The sequence below is a fragment of the Artibeus jamaicensis genome, unplaced genomic scaffold (assembly GCF_021234435.1).
Source record: "Artibeus jamaicensis isolate MK-2021 breed Jamaican fruit bat unplaced genomic scaffold, CSHL_Jam_final contig_467, whole genome shotgun sequence".
Taxonomy (NCBI): Eukaryota; Metazoa; Chordata; class Mammalia; order Chiroptera; family Phyllostomidae; genus Artibeus; species Artibeus jamaicensis.
Genome location: NW_026521845.1, coordinates 5602137 through 5625593, shown reverse-complemented (window position 1 = coordinate 5625593; position 23457 = coordinate 5602137). Strand labels below are relative to the sequence as shown.

At 43.5% G+C, this 23457-nt stretch overlaps 1 protein-coding gene across 1 annotated transcript; it reads left to right on the top strand.

Annotated features, from left to right (window-relative positions):
* The first annotated feature begins 16463 nt into the window (after positions 1-16463).
* RGS2 (regulator of G protein signaling 2) lies at positions 16464-19943 on the top strand. Its single transcript, XM_037142896.2, has 5 exons — positions 16464-16598; positions 17549-17650; positions 17759-17820; positions 18379-18545; positions 19068-19943. The coding sequence occupies exons 1-5, from the start codon at positions 16489-16491 to the stop codon at positions 19260-19262; spliced, it is 636 nt and encodes a 211-aa protein (XP_036998791.1). The 5' UTR covers positions 16464-16488; the 3' UTR covers positions 19263-19943.
* The last annotated feature ends 3514 nt before the right edge of the window (positions 19944-23457 follow it).

Here is a 23457-nt window from a genome sequence, read left to right as displayed (position 1 = left end):
GTAACTCTTACATGCTGTCTGTAATGCCTTAGAGTTTCTCAGCAGACAAAAGATATGCATTCCACAGTTTTCTCATCACACTGACGAGGACAGTGCATCAGACACGTAACTGGGGCTCCTTCTGCTCCGTATCTCTGTATAAAATCAGGCACAAAACCTTCCTCACCACACTGTCTAGAATTTAGATGAGCAGACTTCACAATGCTCTTCCCAGAAATGACAGTCACAAACATCCTCTGCTCATCCTCACTCTGACCCCATCCGTTGTCAGATGACTTTCCAAAACAGGCAATTGACCTCATATTTATGAAGCTGCTGGAAAACGCCAATAGTCCCGTTCCATTCTTTGCTCCCTCGTAGTTCTCAAACACAAGCATTATCAGAGTGTCTCAGAAATGCTGCCTGTCTAAACTGTTTTGATTCTTTGCCCTCAGTGTTTTTATAGCACATACTCTACGTGATACCAGGACCTACCTACCATTCTCAGAACAAAGCTTAGAGAAGCACTTAGCTCGCTGAGCATAAACATCATTCAAAAGCATTGAAATACCTCAGTTTCTTTAACAGAGCCTACTTCCAGAGTATTCAGTGGCTTCTCTGAAGCTATTTGGTTTTAAATCCCAGTATTTAGCTTCATGATCCTGAGGCTTTTAGGAGTTGTGGTTTACACCGTTTGGGGATGGCAGTAGAATACTGGCAGAATATGTTTAAAGAACTGTTTCATGGCTCAAAATTCTTCAAACATGATGTATTACAAAGACTGGTAATATATTTATGATGATTTTTAAATAATCGAACAATTTCTCCATTCCTGCATTAAAGAAACCGCCTTCTCCACTCCTCCATGGCTTCTCTTTGGCAAACCGAATGACCAGCATTACTACTCTTGAGCTTTGGGGTCATTATGAAGTAAAACAAGGGTGACTTAAACACAACCACTGCAGAACCTGGACATCTGATTACTGAGATGGCTACAAAGGGATGAATGGTCAGGGACCGTGGACAGTGTGGAGACACTGGACAGAGGGAAGATTCTCACTCCAGGAGGATGGAGCAAGACAGCACGAGATTTCACCATGCTACTCAGAACATATGCAAATTAAAACGAATGAACTGTTTATTTCTGGAACTTCCCGTTTAATATGTTTGAGCCATGGCCGACCATGGGTTGGAAACTGCAATGGAAATTGCAGAATGCAAAACTAAGATGAGGGTGCCCTACTTAATTTAGAAAATAGAATGAATGGAAGGAGTCTAAATTAATATTATGGGCAACAAAGTTCTGACTTTGAGGACAATCACCCCAGCGCCGCAGTGCTTCAAATGTGGGACTCAAGCCAGGCAGAGGAAAAGGTCTGCTCAAATTCGCACAGAACTCGAGGCCCCAGCTGCTCCCCATTTGGACGTTCAACATCATGGGAACACATCTCATCTTGATCAAGATTCGGGGGCTCGGACTGCTGACTTGAGCCCAAGGAAGGGGTGGACTGTCATGGGGAGGGTCTGGCTACAGGTGCTGCATGTATGTGACTTGGCCGCAGGAACGTGTAGACGTGTTTCAGGATCAGTAAGTGGATGGTAACAATAAAACTAACTGCTGTGACATTGGGAGGCCAGAGCAACAGGGACTTGGAACTAATGTAGCTGGGACTCTGAGCACAGAGGCTCTGCTTCTCCCATCCAATGGGAGCGGAGGAGCTCTTCTGAGGAGCTGCCATCCAATCAGAAGAGACGTCGCTCCTTCGGTGAGTAAGGACGGTGGTATCTGATCTCCTGTTTCCACAGCAACACCGTACAGCAGTGAACACGTTCTCCAGGAAGAGAGACGAAGACTGGATGCAACAAGAATATCATTTCCACAGATCCCTGAAAACCCAGCAAAACCATGCTTCTATCATAGCAACTTAAATCTCCAATTTCAGGGGAAAAAAAGGTAATGTTTCCCTTATAATCCTCCCCCCAAAAGACGATAGCTACAGTTTAAAATAATTTCTTCTTATAAAAGGAACTATTATTTACACTCACAGTAAAAGAGTAAAATTTTCTAAAGTAAATGTCAAATGGAAGGATAATTGTCATCTTACCTACAAATAGTATTTTTGTAACATTCTCATGATCAGAAGCTAAGTTGCAGACAATGGGTAAAGAAACCATAAGTCAACTTCCTTATGTGGAAAAAAATGCTAAGAGAAAAAAAACAGTGATTTTTTTCAAGGGTTTCCTCACTGGGTAGAAAAGGACAGACAGGATGAATTCTAAGGCATTTGTAATGTTAAATGTATGTGGCAGGCATTAAATGTATTACTTATGTATCTCATGCACTTGTTTCTTAGAAGATATCCCCCAAATGGAAGGCAGGAATACTGCCTACTTTTCCCTTCAGTTATAAGACCCCTTATAAACACCATATATCACCACCAGGCCAACTATTTCCTAACTAGTGTTTAAAAATAGTTCCTACGAGAAGAAATAAAGAATGAATTATTTAATCTTTTTCTTACTACTTGTGACTTTGGAAAAGTTGCCTCTTTCTAACACATTTTTTTAAGTTGTCTTTCCTCTTTAAACCAAAGTTATCTGGAAATGCTCATTAGTATTCTGCCATGTTTAGACACAGTGCCACCAATGCAGTACCACCGTGCCACGTGCCTGTCATTTTTAAAACACTGATTCCCTAGATGCATGAAGAGAGATTATGCACGTAAGGATTCCAGCAGATGAGAACTCAGAAGAGTGAGAGGCACAGAACCAGCCACACCTTCAACCACCAAGCATTTATTATTTGAGCTTGCATGTGCATACCATGCTTTAAAAAAATAATAATAATAGTATAATAAAACAAGAGTAAAACCACCAAAATAAAACTAAGCATTTGACCCTACAAATGTTTCATGATTTTCTTCCTTTATCTCAGTCATAACAATACAACATGTGTGGTAGAGACCTGCTGGGCTCACCAAATATCCATGCGCTTTTGGAAGACTCCAGTCCTGCTAGAGAGAGGCGTGCCGTATTTCTAGCCCTTAACAAAACTGCTGGGCAGAAGAAATGTGGGCCCCTTCCAGGCTGAGGCGTTGAAAAGACTCAGAGGCATGCTACGTGGAGGTTTAGCCTCTGCCTTAAAGAATGTGAGATACTGGTGTCCAGAGGACAAAGTCAAGAGAAAACCTTCAAACCCTGCTCACCTTCCATGCCCCGGACACCTGCAGGGCCTACTGGGGCTTTTAAATGCTGACCCCTTGAGATTTCTGGGTTGGTTTGCTACAGAAGCATAGTCCAGCGTCTCTAACACAGCACCCAGAAACTTGCTCCCTCCTTTGAATTCCACAGCATTTGCCATTCATTTACTGCAGAGGCACTCACCCCTGTGAAAGCCTTGGGCATTGTTAATTAGACAAAGTCTTTGCTGGGTTAGACAGGTGTGTTCTTGAGACCTCTTGTTCACTGTCACAGAGAAAGCATTCAATAAAAGACGTGAGTCTTTAAAAAAGAAGCTGCACATCATAGACTAGTATTATATAAGTTCATGAACATAAAAGACACAATGACAGTGTACATCTGCAGCAAACAAGAACCGATTCGTTTGTCTACTTTTGCTCCGTCAGCTGTATTGAAGACACTTATATGTCATTTGTTCATTCAAGAGCAATACACACAAGTACCAGAAATCAATTTCTTCACATAAAAAAATACATAATAAGGCAAAAGCATCTTAGGTTTGCACATTAAAAGCTTCAGCACTCAGTGTGCCGAGAAGGACCCTGGGTAAGGCGGGATCCCATCAACTACCATCAGTAGAACAGGAAAAATGTTAGCACGTCTCCAGCTGGCATCTAGGACTTCTGGGCTGGGTCTGCACGTGCGGACGTGCAAGTTAACCTCTAAGACGTCTCACTTATCGGAATGAGTCAGCACGTTCGGAATCCAAGTCGTTCAGCTCTGCACTGCCTCAGGGACAGTGGGACACACACACGTCAGTCTCCCTGGGCAACCAAACACACACGTGCTTGTCCACTGTCTTGATGTATTCCTAGAGAAACACACACCCTACCGAAAACAGCACTGAGGCCCAGTGAACATCTGGGACACCTATATTCCAATGCACAAAACACTACATTTTCCAGCTCAGCGCCCTTTCACGAGATAAATCCCTAGAGATTTTAACTGCATGTGTGTTTCTGCACAGACGGGTCGTGCTCACCGATGACAGTAGAAGAGTGAACTTCAGGACGGGGTGGGGAGGAAGACAGTGGACGTGCGGGAGGCGTATGAAAATCACCAGGAGGATTTTGGGACTAGCTCCTACCCCCCCCCCTCGACTGAGGAGGGGTCTGCTGAACTCTGGGGTCTAAGGATCAGGGGGGTCTAGGAAAGAGAGGGCAGTAGCAGACGCCTCAGTGGTCTGGCTCCACCCCCACCCAGGCCTCCCCTCCCCACACTGGGCACTCCTGAACGAAGAAAAGCATGTTTCTGTTCTGTCAGATTTTTTTAAAGGTGGGCGCCTGGGGGCAAAAACAAAATATTCAGCAGAAGAGTCGCAATGTTCCTGACGGAGATTGAACCTAATGTTTCCTGAGCACTCTCCTCCGCACGTCCGTGGTCCCAGGAGAGAACAGCTTGTCCCGGCTTTCCCACTTGACTTGCACAGTCTAGGTTCCGGGGCGTCTCACCACACTGAACCACACCACTGGGACTGTGCTGAAAATCTGCCCACATTGTCCTCAAGTGTTAATGCAAATGCAGAATTTAATATTACCTCGAAACATAATGCTGTTTATCCCCTGGCAAATTTTCTTCACAAAATTTTACTCGTTCATTGCCATAGATGAATGCGTGCCCATGGTATCTTGTATGGTATCGACATTTGTCAGAAATGGTGAGCCAGGTTTATTTGATTCAAGTGTGTTACTTGTCTCCTGGGCTTCAGATCCCATAGAGAGAACTTCAGAAGTATCTTGATTGATAGTCGCCCTTTATCTGTACCCTAAAAAGGCAGAGCCAACTCATCCCCTGTCGCATGGGAGCATCGTCACCAGTCTCCTGGCCACCCCCCCACCCCAGGTGGCTACACACCACAGGCTCTGTTGCTCTGCCATCCAAATCTCCCCAAGAGACACCTGGATCAAAACCCGATTGCCACTCACAGGAAACGTCTAAACTTCCAAGCTTTGCAACAGAACGTGCCCAAGCTTTCACGCCCATCCACACAGCTCACCACGGTGTATCACAATTCTCTGGTCTTAATGAGCTCCCTGGAGTTTGGAAGATGATTTTTGAATACCTGGGGCCTTTTGTGTGACTTCACATGTGCCATTCACTATGCTTCCGAACGCCTCTGCCAAACGTCTTCAGTAACAAAGCCATTCATTCATTCATCCTCCTAGCTGCCTTTCAGGAACCAACTCAAATTATACTCTCTATTTGATGTGTTCTAGTTATCTGTTGCTGTGTAAGTAGTCATTCAGATTCCCCCTCAGAAGAGGGACTCTCATGCTGCCCAGATGCTGGCAGGGGCTGCTGTGGCCTGAAGGCCAGACTCAGCTGGAGGAGCCACTTCCAAGATGGCACACCCACAGGGTGGTGGCAGGGTGACCCAGCTCCTCACAGCACAGACCTCTCTGTGGGACTGATTAAGTGTGCCAGTGATGTGGCAGCTGGCCTGGAGTGAGTCACCCGAGACAGAGAAAGCAAGGAGGAAATGACAGTGTCTGTCAGGGACACATGACCTATTCTGCCGCATTCTGTTCACTGGCAGCGAACCGCTACGTACTGATAACACTCAGGAGTAGTCCCCACTTTCTACAGAGAGGATTGGCAAGGAATGTGCAGACGTGTTTTAAACCATCACAAAAGGCTTCCAGAGTTGTCGCAGCTGCAGTAGCAGCTCTGAGTGATGTGGTCAGCATCCCCTCCCAGTTTGGGGGAGACAGAAACTTGGGACAACCTCACTGAACCACATAAGTAACCATAGGGGCATCCAAAGCTGAGAAAGAAAAAAATGGAGGGGCTGCCACAGATTGTGAAGTAGAGATTCAGTGTCATATTCATTTTATAGTAAACAGTATGAGCATTTTTTGAACTCTTTTCTAGCTCAGTTCACTTATATGGTCTCCAAAATACATATTAAATCTAAACATATTCATTGCTTAAACTCCTACGAAGTTCTTAATGCCTGGTACATGCTAATTAACAATAGCCAATACCACTGACTGCCTAAGGGGGACCTCAGTTGAGAACTCATTCTTTAAAAGGGGTACCTCTGCTCTTACCCATTAAGTCCTAATTTCAGAATTTAACCATCAACGACCATGTCACTGTGAGTTCTTAAGAGTCTCACTGCTTTCTCTCAAAACCCCACCGTGACAACCCCAGGTATTGCAGTGTCACCAGATCACCGCAGTCACAACACCTGAAGATGAAGACACGTTCTGAAAATTGTGTCGCCGTGCGAACGTCGCAGCGTATGCTTACACAAACCTGGAGGGTTTAGCCTCCTGCAGGCCTGGGCTGTATGGGGCAGCCTGGCGCTCCCCGGCTGCACGCCTGCGCCGCAGGTCACCACACAAACAGGAGATCGAATCAAGCCCCAGGGAAGATGGCGCCATCGGGAGAGCTGATCAAAGGAGATGGATGAAGTTGCTGATGTACCAGGGCACGGTTTCTCAACACACGTTTTTACCAGTGGGAAGAGAATACTCTGAAATAACGATAAAAGCCTGGAGTAAGCACATCCCCAGTGACACGGTCGTTTATTTCCACCATCAAGTATTATGGACTGTGCCCAACTGTATGTGCTACACTTTTATATGACCGTCACATGTCGGTCACATGAAGTTAAATAAACCAAAGCACATGACTAAAACCTCATAAATGTTCCGATAAAATAAATCATATATGCAATGTTTGTGCATGTGAGCCATGTTCAGTTCTATTCACTGGAATGGAATGTTTTATTACATGTGTTTTTCCTGACAAAATAGGAACTTCAACCCCAAGCAAACTCTCTGGAACTGACAATCAGGCCTCAGAAAATCACCGTCATTTTTCTGTTTTAAAGCCAGGCATGGTATTTTGACAGGTTTTTATTACACCTTAGAATTAGGTGCCACTATGTTCAGAGACATTTTCCTCATCATCCTGAATCTTTTCTTAATTTGTCCTCAAATGACCAGTCAGGAAAAATCAGAAAAATTTGATGTGCCAAGATCACAAAAATGTCATTCCGATAAGCACAAGGACATCTGTCTAAAAAAAGCTCTGATTTATTTCAGGAGCTTTCTGAGGGGTTCATAAGCTAAATTTTTCAGTCCATAAACTTGAGTTAAATATAAAGTGGGGGATAGGATAACATCAGTCCAAACTTTAGGACTTTTCCACTTCATAGAATAAAATCACATATTCCAGCAATTACCTGTCACCAAAACCACAACTTTCTAAATACCTAAATGTAAAGAATAATTAAGGGCAACTCACAAAAATGTTGATCTTCCCTAGCAATCCACAAAAAAAATCCATGAGCCTAAACTACGGTTACAAGTAAAATATGTCATTGATTTTGAACTTAAGAAGTGATCAGTAGGTAATCAGCTATCAACCAGCCCAAGATTAAGTCTCCTCTGGCTTGTGCTGTCTTGTGGTTTTTTTTTAACTTTTTTTTTTTAAGTAAATGCTTAGGATCAAGTATAATTTTTCCCAAAGAGAAAAGTATGAAACCTGTACTTATGTGATTTATCATAGTTAACAAACGAATTTTTAAAAAATTATAATAAAATATATTGTTGAAAAATGAGAAAATCAGGTAAGATTTTAAAAGCTGCTCTAGATCAACAGGGTCATTAGTCTGGGTAGTCCCACTTTTGTTCATTATTTTAGTAACTGTCTAATTATAGACACATGACTATTCCATTTAATTTGTCAACTGATTTTCCCAGTGTGTCTACATTGATTTTCTATAACTTCTTCATTTATAAAATAAAGATGTATTGATCTTCCTCATACAGAGAATGTAAAATGAAATTAAAGCATCTATTCTGAAGATATATTATGCAAAATAATTGAAAATTAACCTTCCGAAATGGTGTATTAGGCCCATGATTGGTCTTTAGTAAACCGTTACATAAGTTTCTTCCTTCTTTTCTTTGTTGCCTTCTTAAGTCTCCCTTTTTATTCTGGGCAGTGGAAAAAGCTCTGAACCCAGAGTCCAGAAAATCATTCCTGTCTTGGACTGTCACACCCAAGCTACTTGACTTTGGATGAATCTCGCAGCCTCACATTTAACACGCAGACGGGGGCTATTTCCCCCTTTTCTCCTTCCCACAGATGTGTGGCCATGAAAAGCAAATGCAGGTGAAAACACCCCCAGATGGTGACATCCTGGTTTCAAGTCAGATGCTGTTAGTGACTAGAAAGTACAAGCCGAAGAGCATTTGGGCCCATAACAATGTGTCACAACCTCCATCATTTACAAATCTGGCACGGCCCTCGGCTTTTAAGGACTCTACGTAGCTGCTTTTGTTTCTCTAACCTCGTGAGCGCATATCAGTCAAACATCACTGGCATTATGTTCCAGGAGCCTGACTTTTACTCCATGAAAGCTTGGGGGACCTGAAAGGATAAAAATCTGGCCTCGTTAATGCCTACACTCAATCATAAAATAGCACAAATACCAAAAATTTCCGCACTGTGTTTCAGAAGAGCAGATGCAGACAGGCAGTTCTCCAGGAGCAGAATTAGTATGTCCCTGTCGATGTGCCCTTCTCCAGCTCATGGGCCTGCTCTCAGGCTGTCATTTACTGGTGACTTTCCTGTTGACATCAATGTCATCAAACTCTGAACCTTTGGCAAATTCCATAGGCTTTCCAAATTCCAAAATGCAATTTGCAATTGCATTTGCATTGCATGCTGGTGACCACTAATCACTAAGACTAATATTAAGTGGGGGTGGGGTTTAGAATGGAGAGCACATTGGTTTTCGATACCTTAGTGGATATTTTCCCATTCTGATGGCTTCTGCATCTCTGTGCACACAAGGCAGAGACGAGGGTAATGAGTCATCAGGCTGCAAGGACGCCCTATTCCCACCCGAAAAGCTTGTTGGGAGAACAAAACTGGACTTCTGCTTGGAACACAGTGAGCTTCGGTAAAGGTTGCTTATTCTGTATTTTTAAAGATAGAAAGCAGTACGCAGAGACAAGGACAGAGGGGGGCAGTTACTGGTAATAGAAAGACATCTACAGAGGAAGCAAATAAGAGCTGCTGAGTCACCAGCAGGACAAGCAAGCAGAATGAATCCCCAGCTCCCCGGGGTAGCACTGCAGCAGCCCTGCTCAAGGATCCCTGGCTCTGCCTTCCACATGCACGGACATCGTGACATCGTGACAATACACCGTGGTCACCTGAGGTTACCCGAGCCTGTCTCAAGCCCGAAATAGCCAGACAAACCAGTGGAAGCTATTGGTTGAATTGTAGTCAACCAGACTTGCTGCTGGGAGTTACTGACAAGAGAAACATTCACCAAGTGAAAGAGTCCTTTTCTTTTCCAGTGTAACTGGGTCTCTAAACTGTTCTCTTCCTCCTTCAGTTTCAATGGGATCACAAAAGATACTTTCTTTAACCTTCATGAGAAAGAGAGAAAGAAAGAGAGGGAGAGAGAGAAAGAGAAATATTCTTAGTAATACATGGTTTGTATAATTCTCTGCAGTTTACAGAGAATTTTATTTCACATTCACAGGAGGGAGTATAAAGAGAACAGCTCTGGGAATGGAATCTAGGAACTGTCATGTTTTTTACAAGGTCCCTAGACGACTAGCCAGTCCTCTTACTTTACATTTTTCATGTCCTAAATGAGAACCAAATTCTAGTTCAACCTTCCTAGGAATATTTGCAGGTCATCTGAAGTCAAGGGTGTTAAAAAACTCTTCAGTTACATACATACAAAACAGTCTCTTGGTTTATTACATAAATTACTAATGCCATCCATGGGCTTTTCATTAGTTAACTATTTCATTCAACAATGATCTATTGAGCACGCAATGACCACATGCCCGTCTACATATGAGACACAGGATTTCACAAGCTCAACTCTCAAGACAAACCTTTTACCATAACTACACACACAGCCAGGGTACCCACTGGAGGCCTGTCAATGACGACCCCAACTGCACTTCCCACAGAAACATCTCCTCTGCAGTGGAAAGACTGCAGACTTGTAATTCAAGTCCAGACTCTGCCAGACTTGCTTGCTATTGACTAGAGGCAGTTCTTCATGCCTTCAGGCATCTGTAAAATGGGAATAATCTCACCATTTCACAGAGTTGCAGGGATAAGACACAGCAATGATATATGCAGAGTGCCTGGTCAGTGTTTGGCACATATAATAGATGCTCAATAAATAAAACCTATTGGTGTTATAATTAAAAGAAGCAATACCAGCCCGAGTTGATGTGGCTCAGTGGACTGAGTGCCAGCCTGCAAACTAAAGGGTCGCTGGTTCGATTCCCAGTCAGGGCACATGCCTGGGTTTTGGGCTAGGTCCCTAGTAGGGGGTGCACTAGAGGCAACTGCACATTGATGTTTCTACCCTTCTCTTTCACCCTCCCTTCCTCTCTCTTTAAAAATAAATAAATGTAATATTTTTTTTAAAAAGAAGCAGGACCAGACTTTTTTTCTATGGAAGATTCTTGGCAACCTTAATATCATGTATTATTAATATCCCCATTTTTCAAGTTATAAAAAATTAAGCTCACAGATGCTAAATTCTTCACTTATATAACAAACTTGTTTAGCACTTACTTTGTGCCAGGCCAGGGCCGCTCTCTGCAGACACAAGGAAAAGGGGATGGGGTGTCTACGCTCCCCCAAAGGAAACACAAGGACGCCCAGTGCCTCGAGAGGGAACTACAGGGTTGCAGCTGCACCAGCAAGAGCTCGCCCAGGAATTTTTACTTTATTTCATTTCATTCAGATGCAGACAGAGCAGACATCCAGCAGACTCCCCAGAGGGGGTGTCCTCGCTGAGTCATTAGCAACCGGCCCTGGAATTAAACCAAATCCTGGCCTCCCAGACCAGTGGACATCCCACCAGGCCACGGCTTCTCTAGTTGGTTCCATGAACAAGTATTTGCCTGGCACTTGCTTTATCAAAAAGTCTGTCCTGGGTGGCAATCAAGGTGAGTAACTGCAGTTCTTACTTCATGAAAGCAAGGGAAAATAAAGCAGACACACAGATCATCAATCCAAAACACAAACAGCAAAAGAGAGTTTAATATTCAGAACCAAAACGTCAGCTTTCACCTAGTTCTCAGACATTCCGTGTGGATGCTAGAGATTCCTCACATTCCTGTGGTCACAGGCCAGCGAGGCCACAGATGTGAGTTCCACCATGTAGCAAAGCTCAGTGGGTCTCACTCACCACCTGATCTGCAGATTATAATAGAATTTCTTTAATTCTGCCTAACACAAGTAAGAAGAGCTCCTCTTACCACTTGTAGGTGCCAAAATTTCCATATTTCACCATGCACAGTGTTTCTGCTTTACTTTAAACTGGTGAGTGGTGGAACCTATTTGAAATATTTTATTTAAGGTGTCTATGTCTTTATTATTAATTTTTTCGCTAGTTTTATTTTGAGTGATGGTTTCATCAGATCTGGAGACCAGAATAACGGTCGGGTTCACAAAACAGACTCAGAGGCCCATGGATCACTGTAGGAGATGGTGTTATTTATGGCCACGGATTTTAAATAATCAAAAACCTACCTCATGCAAGTAGAGAGAGCACTAATGTTTCTACCCTTCTGGAGTAAAGGGACCAAAGTTTTGACAAGTTTAACTTCACTCAAAAAGAACTTTAAGGACTTGAATCAATTTTAATGAAAGCCAGACTCAAAAACAAACTATCATGGGGGAAAAAAACTGGAGGTCATTAATAAAAAGATGAAAATCTCTGATTCTTTGCTTGGACTTCAAATACAGACTTTTAGAAAAGAGAAATCTAAACAGAGCAAGTTGACATTAAAATAAATACTCAGTCTTCAGAAAACACATCAAGACACATCCAATTTCGAGTAGCTACAAGCAAAACATTCTTCAAAATACACCAGAAAAGTGACGAGCAAGTTGACACAAGGTGAAAAAGATGCTTCAGGTGAAAATCCCCACTTTTGGTAAGTCTGCAACTGCTTTCACAGGAAGCTAAAGAATGGAAGGAAGAGTGAGCAAACTTAAAAATCAGGAAAAACAGTTGAAATGAAATGAGGTTCTCGAGTACTTTACAAGTTCTAAGTAGTTAAGAAAGTCACATTGTTGCTAAAGATGAGAGATCAGCCTGCTGTGCATGAAGAAGACAACATAGTAGAACCTTGAACTTGGATATTATAAATGCATCAGAAAATGGGGACTTCTAAGAAGATGCAGACAGGAGTTTTGAAGAAACCAGCTGACAGTGCTGATGTAAACATGGCTGAGGAGGTGTAAACAGGGACAGGCGGCTCTGCCCGCCCTCCTTGGGTTCACTGCATGACTCTTGAGGAATATGAAGGCAAATGCATGCTCAATTACCCAAAAGAGCAAATAATCCATGCACTGGAAGATGGTAAGACTCCAAATGAGAAACCTTCACAACAATTAGAAAGGGGGGAAATTCAATTAGAAAAAAACAGGTACAAGCTGCACTGAGAAAAAGAAACAAATTTTCACCAAATATCCAATGAAGGGAGAACTTACCCTGTAGAGATAGAGCAGTCTTCCAAAGTTGATGAAAAGATTCACATGTAAAGGGCTGGGCATTTCCAAGACATTTTTTGAGGAAAGACAAACTGACATCCCTGATGTTCCCAGTGACTCATTTAAAAGCATCCTGGGGGAACTCCCAGGAACCTGATGGGTGCACAGACTCCCAAGAAAGGAGGCTGACTCCTGGGCAGTGAAGGCCCAGCACCCAGGGTCCAGTGAGTGCCTGGTGCAGTTCTCCCAGGGTGAGGACCACAGACAGGAGAGCCTGCCGCCAGCCCACCCCTGTTCCAACCCGGCGTGTCCTCCACAGAACCGAGACAGAGCCTGTCCTGATGCTCCAGGACTGAACTGGTCCCGAATGGGCAGGCATTCGCTCCAACCCTCCCACCTGAAAGGAGACATCACCACCTTAGAGCAGCACCAAAGAGTGGGGCATTCCTGACAAAGACACTACCTTTCTTATCAGCTCTGGTTATGCCAATCATATTCTAAGAAAGATAGTAATTATGATTTTTTTAGATCTCAGGTCATATTTGGGGTGAAGAGTGGAGTACTGAATCATGTGTACGTTCATTCTGTTGAAAGACTATTTCGCTACCTAAAGTTAAATAAGATAATGATGATGACAAAGAAGAAAAGAAAGGAATAACAAAAAAAAGGAAAGAGAGGAAAAGAGATAAAACAGAAAAACAAGTATCATTCTCTCTCAAATATGGTCAAAAATCATGACACGTAAATTTTCATTTTTTCTAATTAGTCACCATACCCTTTGCCATGTGGCATTTAATTTCCTAGTTTTATTTTAAACTTACTACCAAGTTCAGATTTCATGAGATAAGCAACAGGTTTGCAGCTTTCACAAACTTAGGAACTAAAGTATCTTATGGACCAAAATAAGAAAAACACAGAGTAATACACAGAATTATCTTTTTGTGGGTTTTTAAAGCATACATCTTGTTTCCTAAATCTCTAAAACACATGGATGAAAGTTATTATGTTACATATTTTTAGCTAACCGTACTAATTTTTTATTAATAAGGGAAATGGAGAAGTATGGTAGGGGAGACGTTTGCCTTTCATATTCCCCCTCTGGCATTACTAGAAACTTGAGTTTTTTGTTTGCAGCCTTCTGCAATTTAAATTTTTTTTTCAAGACACAAAGTTCAAGAACCACCCTGAGAACCTCCACCACTCACATGTTCAGAGAGTCTAACCAGTAGAGGGCGTGACAGATTCAACGTGGAGAAAACTGAGTCAGTTTATCCAGCCACTAGCAAGCCGTGGTTTTGTTGTGTAATATTTACAACTGCCTGCATTGTTTCCTTCTTCTCCACAGAACGGAAAATAAGTGTTATTTCAGCACTGACCAATCCCATTCACCTAAAAGCCAGTGGCAACGACAAAACAAACTAAACAAAGGGAACTCATCAAACACTGTAGCTTCCACTTTAAATATGTCTGCCTGTCTATACAAAACAGTACAATGACAATTTTTTGAGAATACACTGAGATGATTGATCTTTTCTAGCTTGAAAATCTGAAGGTTTAAAAAGTTTAAATGGGGCCCTGGCCGGGTAGCTCAGTTGGTTAGAGCATCGTCCCAATATGTCAAGATTGCAGGATGGATCCCCAGTTAGGGCACATATAAGAATCAACCAATGAATGCATAAATAATTGGAACAAAAAAGTTTAAATGTCAAATAATTTCCTTATTTGCTTATTCTCCAGGAGTATGTATTAAGTATCTGGTAAGTAGCTATCTATAAGCTTGATAACTTAAAATTCTCTTGCTACCTTAATAGTTCTTACACATTTATAACCTAATTAACTCTGAGTTAATCCTTTAATGATTTTTCTACTTCAGTATCTATACTTGAGATATTTCCCTTTTCACACCTACAAATCAGTAACAAGTTTTTGCATAGTACTTTAGGAGTTGCTTAGGCCTTTCATATGAGACTCATATACAATGAGTCTGGTAAGAAAGACACATTTCTCTTGATAGAGATGAGAAACTGGGACTCAAGGAGGTATGGTGGGACTGTCCCAGAATTTCTGAGCCCTTGGTGTTTAAGCTGAGACTCTAATTAGAGCCCTAACACCAGTCCAGCTCACTCCCTCATGCCTCTTTGTCAGTACTCCTGGCCTTTCCACTCTGAGAAAGTTCTACCATCCAATGTTCTGAAAGTAAAATATATTGAGGTTTTTACTGGCAAGAACAAGCCAAGTGCCTGCATATTACACATATTTAATAAATTAGGTACTGAATCACCAGAAAGTGAAAGTGGATGTAGGAAGTATTAAGCAATGTTCTTTTAGAGATGAAGAGCAAGTGCTTGACCAAAAAAAGATGTTCTTACGTTTCAAAGCGACGTTTTAAAATATTTGTTATTGAAATCGAAATGAATTTCCTTTCCATAATAAATCGCATGGCTTTTCTCTTTAGGAATAATTGCACATTTTACCCTCCAAGTCAAACTTGGAGTTGCAACTACTGGCAACACACCACAAGAATATGCTAAATTAGTTCCCTTTTTTTTTATATAGTTCTCATGCAAAGTGGGGAGAATATTTGCAGCCTAGCAATACCTAACTGTTAATCTTATTGTCTGTTTAGATGCTTGATGGAAAAACTACCTGAATATTCCACCGATCAGTTCTAATACCCGTTACCTGAAATCAAAGCATTTTGTAGTTGACGCTATTTGGTCTTACCAATCAAACCATTTATAGGCTGCTACAACTCAGACAACCTTTGAAGAATTATCATTATTAAACTTAAGGAAATTGTTAATTCCTCCTCTGCCCCACCCCTCCCCTTTTGCCAGTTATTAGGCGTTCTGCTACATTCCAAGTCAACCAGGAATGACTCATGAGGAACTCCTGCATCCTTGCCCTAATCTTAAACTAGAATAATTCTGGTGCGTTGCAGCATGAAGTCTCGGTGTTTTCCTCTCTCTCGGCCGTCATCAGGTCTGTGATTTCTTTGATTTCTGCTTTGGGAAGAGAGGCAGCCAAGGACTGCTGAGGAATAAGCCTGAGCCTCCAGGGACAGACCCGGTCACGTGCCCTTCGGTGTTCAAAAATGCACATCCAGTTGAACATTGTCTGATTAAGTCACTTTTCCCTGTTCATTCCCCAAAGTGAATGCAAATTCTTCAACCTACAGAGGTCACACCACCTGCCCTAGGACTGTCACTGCGCCTCCTGTTCACTGCGTCCCTCCCCTAATTAAATGGAGTCGCGGAGAAACAGCTGAGGGTTTCCCTGAGGAAGGGGGCAATCTTCATTCGAAAGAAAGCGATTGCACGATGGTTGGCAGCGAGTGGCGTTTCCCTGCGGGGAACTGGCACTCGTTCTGGGGGTCCGAGATCGCAGGCGGGGAAGGGATGACCTGCGCCCCCGCCCGGCGGCAGCCAACTTCGCAGTCACAGCCCTCCATGCAGCCCGGCCGCCACACAGAGGCCAAAGCTCGGTCGGCACCCACACCAGCCCCGGCCAGCCGCTACGTTCCGCCGGAGTGCGCACGACGCCGGGTCCGCAGACGTCAGCAGTGCCCTCGCTTCTAGACCCTTCAGGGCAACCGTGACCGCTGCGGACAGGAGCCGACCCCGCCCCTGGCCCCTCCTCCGCCGGCCAATCAGCGTCCGCAAGAAGCGAGACAAAAGTCGTGAGCCCCGCCCCCTCGCCTCCGCCTGTTATAAATAGGGCTGTGCGCTCCCCACCACACACAGTGTCAGCCTCGGCAGCGAGACGATCATGCAAAGTGCCATGTTCCTGGCTGTCCAGCACGACTGCGGATCCATGGACACGAACGCAGGCAACGGCCATAAGAGCGAGGAGAAGCGGGAGAACATGAAGCGGACCCTGTAAGTACGGCCTTTTTCTCTCCCCTGCCACCAGCGAGGAAACTCGCTCTCCGGGTTTGCTGCAAACGGGGCGCCTTGGGCTGGGCTTTGACCATGGGAAACTCTATTTCCTGCAGGAAAAAATAATGTAGAAAGGATTAATTGGCTTAATAAGTTAAATCCACGTGGTCTGTGTTCTGTTGCGTGAGCGAAGGACCGTCAGGAAGAGTTTGGGAACTGAGGAAATTCTTGATACTGAGGCAGTGGTAGAGTACTGTTGGCTTTCTGTCTTCCTGCGTCTCAGAGCGTCCCCTTTATTCGTACGTTGCCTTTTTTAAGTCCTGATTAGCTTACATTCACAGCTGCAGGCATTGAGATATTTTTGCTGGTTCTGGATATATTTGTTTTAATTCATTTTGGGTCTTTTTCTTTTTTAATTTTGTAATTTAGTTCATCTGCTTAAAATGAGCCTTGTTGCCTGGGGGTGTGTGGGTGAGGCACACACACCTTCTTTGCATACAGCTCTGGCTGGTCCAGAACCTTCTTCTCTGAGGCTAGAAGGGACAGACATAAGCATCACTGGCTCAAGCCAGTTCCACTGTCAGTTCAAGTGTGGAATGTCTCTGGATAGTAATTAACATTGCAGAAAAACGGCTGTCTTTTTCAAGTGAGAAATGCCATCTGCCTTTTGAACTATGCAAACTAAATTCCTTGCAGTATCCTAGTAATTTCTGTAGTCTTTCCCTTAGATATAAAACACATAGGTAGGTTCAGATGAATAAAACAAACTGGTTCAACACTTAAGTGCAGGGATTAAATGAGTAAGACTGACTTGAAGGGTTCTTGTTTTATTTGGTTTGTCCATATTTCCTGGGTGACCTGGGTAAAAATGCCATCTGCTGCAGCAGCAATTTGACTTAGTGAAACTGCCACTTAAGTGAATCTTTTACTTATTTATCTTTTCTTTTTAGGTTAAAAGATTGGAAGACCCGTTTGAGCTACTTCTTGCAACATTCCTCCTCTCCTGGAAAGCCCAAAACTGGCAAGAAGAACAAACAGCAGACCTTTATCAGGTAAGCTGAAAATCTTGCTCTTGCAAACATGAGGGGCTAGCTGCCGAGCTGGAAAGGGGAAGTGGACTTCTGAAGATCGTAAGCCAACATGCAGGACTTCTCTTGCAGGCCTTCCCCTGAGGAAGCACAGCTGTGGTCCGAAGCATTCGATGAGCTGCTAGCCAGTAAATGTAAGTTAACCTCTTGAATTGGATCCCTTTCAAGTATCGCAAGGGTCTAGAGAGGTATCCACACAGCAGAAGGGCAGGCTGCCTGATGCAATTAGACTTTACAGTCACTGTAACATAAGGCCTATTTTTCTCCTTTATTTCCCAGTAGTTAAGTATGGAAATATATGGCTTAACTCGTTCCAGGTGGGAATGAAAAATTAACCTGAAAAAGGTACAGTGGCAGTTGCTCTGTGCTAAGATTGATGCAGCCTTTCCACTGCATACAGGGTTTTCAAGGCTTAGCTCCCAGAGAATTTAGGGCCCCCTATAAATAATTTGCATTGAAAGCAGAGTTAAGTATTTATGTCTTTGGAGCAGTGTGCCAACTTAAGCAGTTTGCATACTGGCAACTTAGTTTTTAAAAAGCTAGATTTTGAGGGTTAAAAATTTGAGTGAAATGTAGGATATTGCTCTAATCTAGAAATAATAAAATATAGGTGCAAAGAATTGAGAGTTCTAGGAAAAAACAGAGGGGATTATTTGTTCACTGAATTCACAGTCTGAATGATTTCCTTTCAGATGGTCTTGCTGCATTCAGGGCTTTTCTAAAGTCTGAATTCTGTGAAGAAAATATTGAATTCTGGCTGGCCTGTGAAGATTTCAAAAAAACCAAGTCACCCCAAAAGCTGTCCTCAAAAGCAAAGAAAATATATACTGACTTCATAGAGAAAGAAGCTCCAAAAGAGGTAAGGGGGAAAGATTCCCATTTTAGCATATTTTGAACATTCTTAGCATCAAAGTGAAACTAGGGAATGAAAGAAAAGTCAAATTAAAAAGGAGTGATGGGGAAGGGGCAGGAATATTTTCTAACACTAGCTTTTTTTTTAAAGATTTTATTTATTTATCTTTAGAGAGGAAAGGAAGGAGAGAGGGAGAGAAATATCAATGTATGGTTGCCTCTCATGGATCCCCTGCTGGGAACTGGCCTGCAACCCAGGCATGTGCCCTGACTGGGAATCAAACCTCCATCCTTTGGTTCGCAGGCCCCACGCTCAATCCACTGAGCCATACCACCCAGGGATTTTTTTTTTTTAAGATTTTATTTTAAGACTAGCTTTTAATTAACTTAAGTTTCTTCCATGACTTGGCTGATAAAGTTAATCACACATTACAGTTTTGGGGTTTTGTTTTCGAATATTAAATAAATAGATTTAAGTCTCTAACTCTGAATATGGAATAAACCACATTTTTTGTTTGTTTCATTACAGATAAACATAGACTTTCAAACCAAAACCCTAATTGCCCAGAATATCCAAGACGCTACAAGTGGCTGCTTTGCGACCGCCCAGAAAAGGGTCTACAGCCTGATGGAGAACAACTCCTACCCCCGCTTCCTGGAGTCGGCATTCTACCAGGACTTGTGTAAAAGGCCGCAGATCACCACAGAGCCCCATGCTACATGAGCTGACAACGGACACCCGGAGGTGGAGGACCTTTCATTTTGTTCCTAAGGGGAAAGGCTGTGGCCTACCCCTGGAGACTGACCTTGAATTCAGCCTAGGTGTTCGGGAGATGTCACTCAGAGCTGTTGACTCAAAGCTGGGTAGTGACTGGGAAGCTGGCGGACATCTAGCAGCAGCCTGGGCTGCGAGTGGCCTCAGTGACTGTACGGAACGCAGGGAGGGAGTGGTCTGGCTGTGGAGTGTCTCCCGCTGGAAAAGCAACAACTTGGGACTGAAAGAGATGATGGATAACTATTGGTCCAAATGCATTTTTAAAGTCAATAGCTCTGGGATGGTGTGGCCTTAGCTAGCTGGCTGTACATCTTTCCCGAAATCAGTCCATGTTACCACACAGTGGTTCTAGTTTTAGATTGTTTTAGTACTAAGTAACAGTAAAATGTTTACTATGTGCAAGCATATCAAAGTTGTTATGACTACAGATCATCAACCCTATCGTGTTGTAACGCTAAAACTGAAATGGTCTGTGTTTTAATTGTTAAATGGTGTGTCACAGAATGAGTGCTGTTGTGTAGAGAAGACAGTGTCATTATGAGTGCCAAAACCTGTCCTGAAGGCAGCTAAACTTTGAAGTGGTCTTTGCATACTTTTAATAAATTTATTTTGATAAGTAATGTCATTGAATACTGGGTCCAGATGCAGGTGTTTTTCATTTGGTCATTGGAAATATGTCAGACTCCAGGGCACACACATCTCCCTCCTGGTAAAGAAAAGGTCATATTCCTCAGAACTGAGAAATGATAGTTTTGGGAAAACGCAGTCCTATTCCTACAATGCTTTTGCAAGTCAGGAAGTATGATTACATCCTCAGAAGCATTCTAGGATCAAGTTTTGCAAAATAATCTTGCAAAAATTGAGCATGTTATTAATGAAAACAGAAGAACATTGACCTTTAAAAGCTCTTGGTGTGCTTCTATGAAAGACCACCCAAACGTGAGAACAGAAATAAAGTAATAGAGACAAAGGGCCAAACCTACTCACATAACTAAGCTCAAATGAAAGAGGCTAAGCAGGGTGACTGCAGGCTGCCTCTGATTTCCCTGAGTTCCAAGTTCACCCATAGGGCACTGGCATGACCTCCCAAAACACACACCGGAAACTATTCACCTCCACAACACATCAGTACAAAATACGGTTTTCCTGACTGCCCTGCCTCCTTTGGGCCAAGAGAGAAGCTGATCATGTCCTTCAGGATGGAGACAAAAGCAGCAGCACACTTCTTTCTTAGACTTCATCTGGAAATGCCCTTTGTCCTGGTTGGGAGAGGGAAGCCGTGGGCCTATTTTTTGAACTGGCTAATTAGAAAATTAGCCTCCCCTCTCCCTCTTCTCCAGCATATTGCTTTTCCTTCCTTCTTGATTATGGTTACTTTAGAAAGAAGAGGGAGAGGGGAAAGCAAGGCAAAAAATAGAAGAGAGGGGAAAACGTAAAGTGAAAGAGAAGGGGAGGCCTCATCTTGGCTCCGGAAACCTGAGCCCAGGTAACGACGTGTCAGCCTTGTGTCCCCGGAGTCTTCACCCTCCCTGTGACCTCCACCCACCAGTTCCTACCTACCCCACTGGTTCCTGGAGGGATAAGGGGATGTTAGAAAAAACAGCAACCCTGACTTGCCAGAAGGAAAACTGACCTGCTGTGTTTAAATACTGTTTTCATTGTGCCTTTATTAATTTTCCCCTTAATTAGACTATCTGGCACCAACAGGCATGGGCTCTGTGACATCGTCTTGTTCATTCCTGTGTCCCTAGCAGCCAGAACAATATATAGTAGGCACTCCATAAATAGTGGCAGGGTCACTGAAAGACATATTTCTTTGGGGAAAAATATATCAGGCCTACACAAGCCTTAATTTGGAAAGGTTTTGGCCAATCAAGAAACCCAGGAGTCATGCCATATACCCCAGTTGTCACCAAGCCCTGTCTTTTACTTCCAACCTCCAGCCAGCTTTCTGTCGCTGCCCTGATTGCAGACACTGCCGTCTGATGCGTGGGTAGCTCCAGTGGTCTTGGTTCACCTCCCCTCACTAATCCCCCCTGCCATGTGCCCTCTGCTTTTCAGCTCTAGGGATCCTTTCAAGACTTAAAGCTGCTCTTGTCTCTTGTTGCTTATAAAGCCTGGTCAGGTTTCCCAAACAATTAGGATGAATGCAGTATCCCTAACAGGGTCTAACTCCTACCCGGCTTGACCCCTCCTTCCATCCCAACCTTGTCCCCAGCTCCCTCTGCTAGCCACGCTGGCCTGCTTCCAACCCCTTGCAGGTACCAAGCCGACTGGTTTCACGGCGCCTTTGCAAGTCATAGTCCCTGAGTACAGAATGCTGCTTTAGCTCTTACTCATCATTCATATATCACTGCACTTGTCACTTCCTCAGGGAGGCCTTCCCTGACCTTCTCGCCTGGGTCAAATCCCCTTAGAGACACTCTCATATCACCAGGTTCTCTCATGTAGAGCTCATGATAGAGTTCTCATTAATTTGTAGGCGTATTTGATAATGCCAGGTCTTCCCTCACTAGCTTATATTGATACCAGTATTTGAAGATTGTCTTTCTCCTCTTGCTGCTAAATCCCAGCACCGAGCCTGCACAAATAATTGTTGAATGGATGAATAAGTATTCAAAGGCCAACGAACAAGTGCTGGTGAAACAAGAAGTGTCTACCAATGCACAGGAGACAGGACAGGAGGTCAAAAGCCCCACTGGCGCCAACATGCAAAAATATCTGCAGAGCTTTTTCCTTTGACAAATAAATACCTCTTCCTCGGCATCTTCTCTATAAGTTTTGACCTTTAATAGAAGAAGCCAGAATACGGTCACAAAAAAAACTGAGTTTCTGACTTTTTCAAGGTTGCTAAATCACGGGCTTAATTCAGGTGGTATTTTGCAAAATTCTCTAGCGGAACAAACTGAAATAGATTCAAGATTAGAAAGTGCATACCTCCACAAATAAATGTTACTTGATGTTCCAGTTTCTCAGGGATCCATGGTCCTTTCATTCTGACAGTATTTCCTTTTTCGTGTATTGTAAGCGCAGGAGCACTTCAAAATACTGGCATTTCATACAGTCCCACTGTCATCTGCGCACAGGGTAGCGATGAGTGTCAATGGGAGGCGAAAGCCATCACCCAGAATTCCATGGGAAGCAGATCTTTGGTAGAGGGTTGGTTGATTTGTGTGTTTTAAACACAACACAATGGTTCTCCTGCTGTGGGGATGGAGAGTGAAGAGAATTTGTCTCCGCCATGAGAGATGTTCTCAAGGGAAGCACGGTGCGTCTGCACAGGGGAGAGTCTTGGGAGTGCCTGCCCTGTGCTGGACACTCTCCTAGTGCTGACTTTGTTGTGCTGCATTAGCCCGAAATTGCAGGCAAAGAAGGAATTAGTCTGAATTTATAGAGAGTGTTGCCACTATTAAACGGTGAACTTTGACATGTGCATGGACTCCCAGGGTCTGGGTTCCCAGGGCTTTAGAAAACCATTTTCTATGTTTTTGTCAGTGGCGAGGAGATGAAATGTATCTCATTTTTGGCATCATAGTGAAGAAGCAGCTTGGAGTTACTTGAGATAACAACCACCCAGGAGAGCTTGTCCTGGGACCTGAAGGAAAACAAGAGGAGTCACCAGCAGTGGTAAGAAGTACATTCCAGGCTAAGGAAGAACATTAAACAAAGACCTGGTGTTAGCCAACTTGGGCCCACGAGCCAGCATGACTGGCCCACACAGGACAGCGCAGCGTAAGGCCCAGGATGGGCGGAGGCTGGGACCTGGTGACAAAGGGCCCTGAACAGCAACGGTAGAGGTTTCAGTCTGAGGCAGTGGAACACCAATCTCAACCAAAATGTGCAAAAACAACCTTGGCAGCAATGTGAAAGATGAAGGGGAGGCAGGAAGATTAGTTAGGAGACTGTAGTAACATCCCTGATGAGAATGTTGTGTGCCCACACCAGGACACAAATGATTCACTGTCACCTAACAGCAGATTATACATCACCTACTCTCTGCAGAACACTGCACTAAACCACACAGGGAACAAACAGAAAGGCGTGTAAGCCATGCTCTGTCCTCCAAGAGGCCACAATTAAGTGGCTAATGTGCAAATATGACTGGTGGTTACTCAGCAAGAGCGGGACACAAATACCTTTAGCT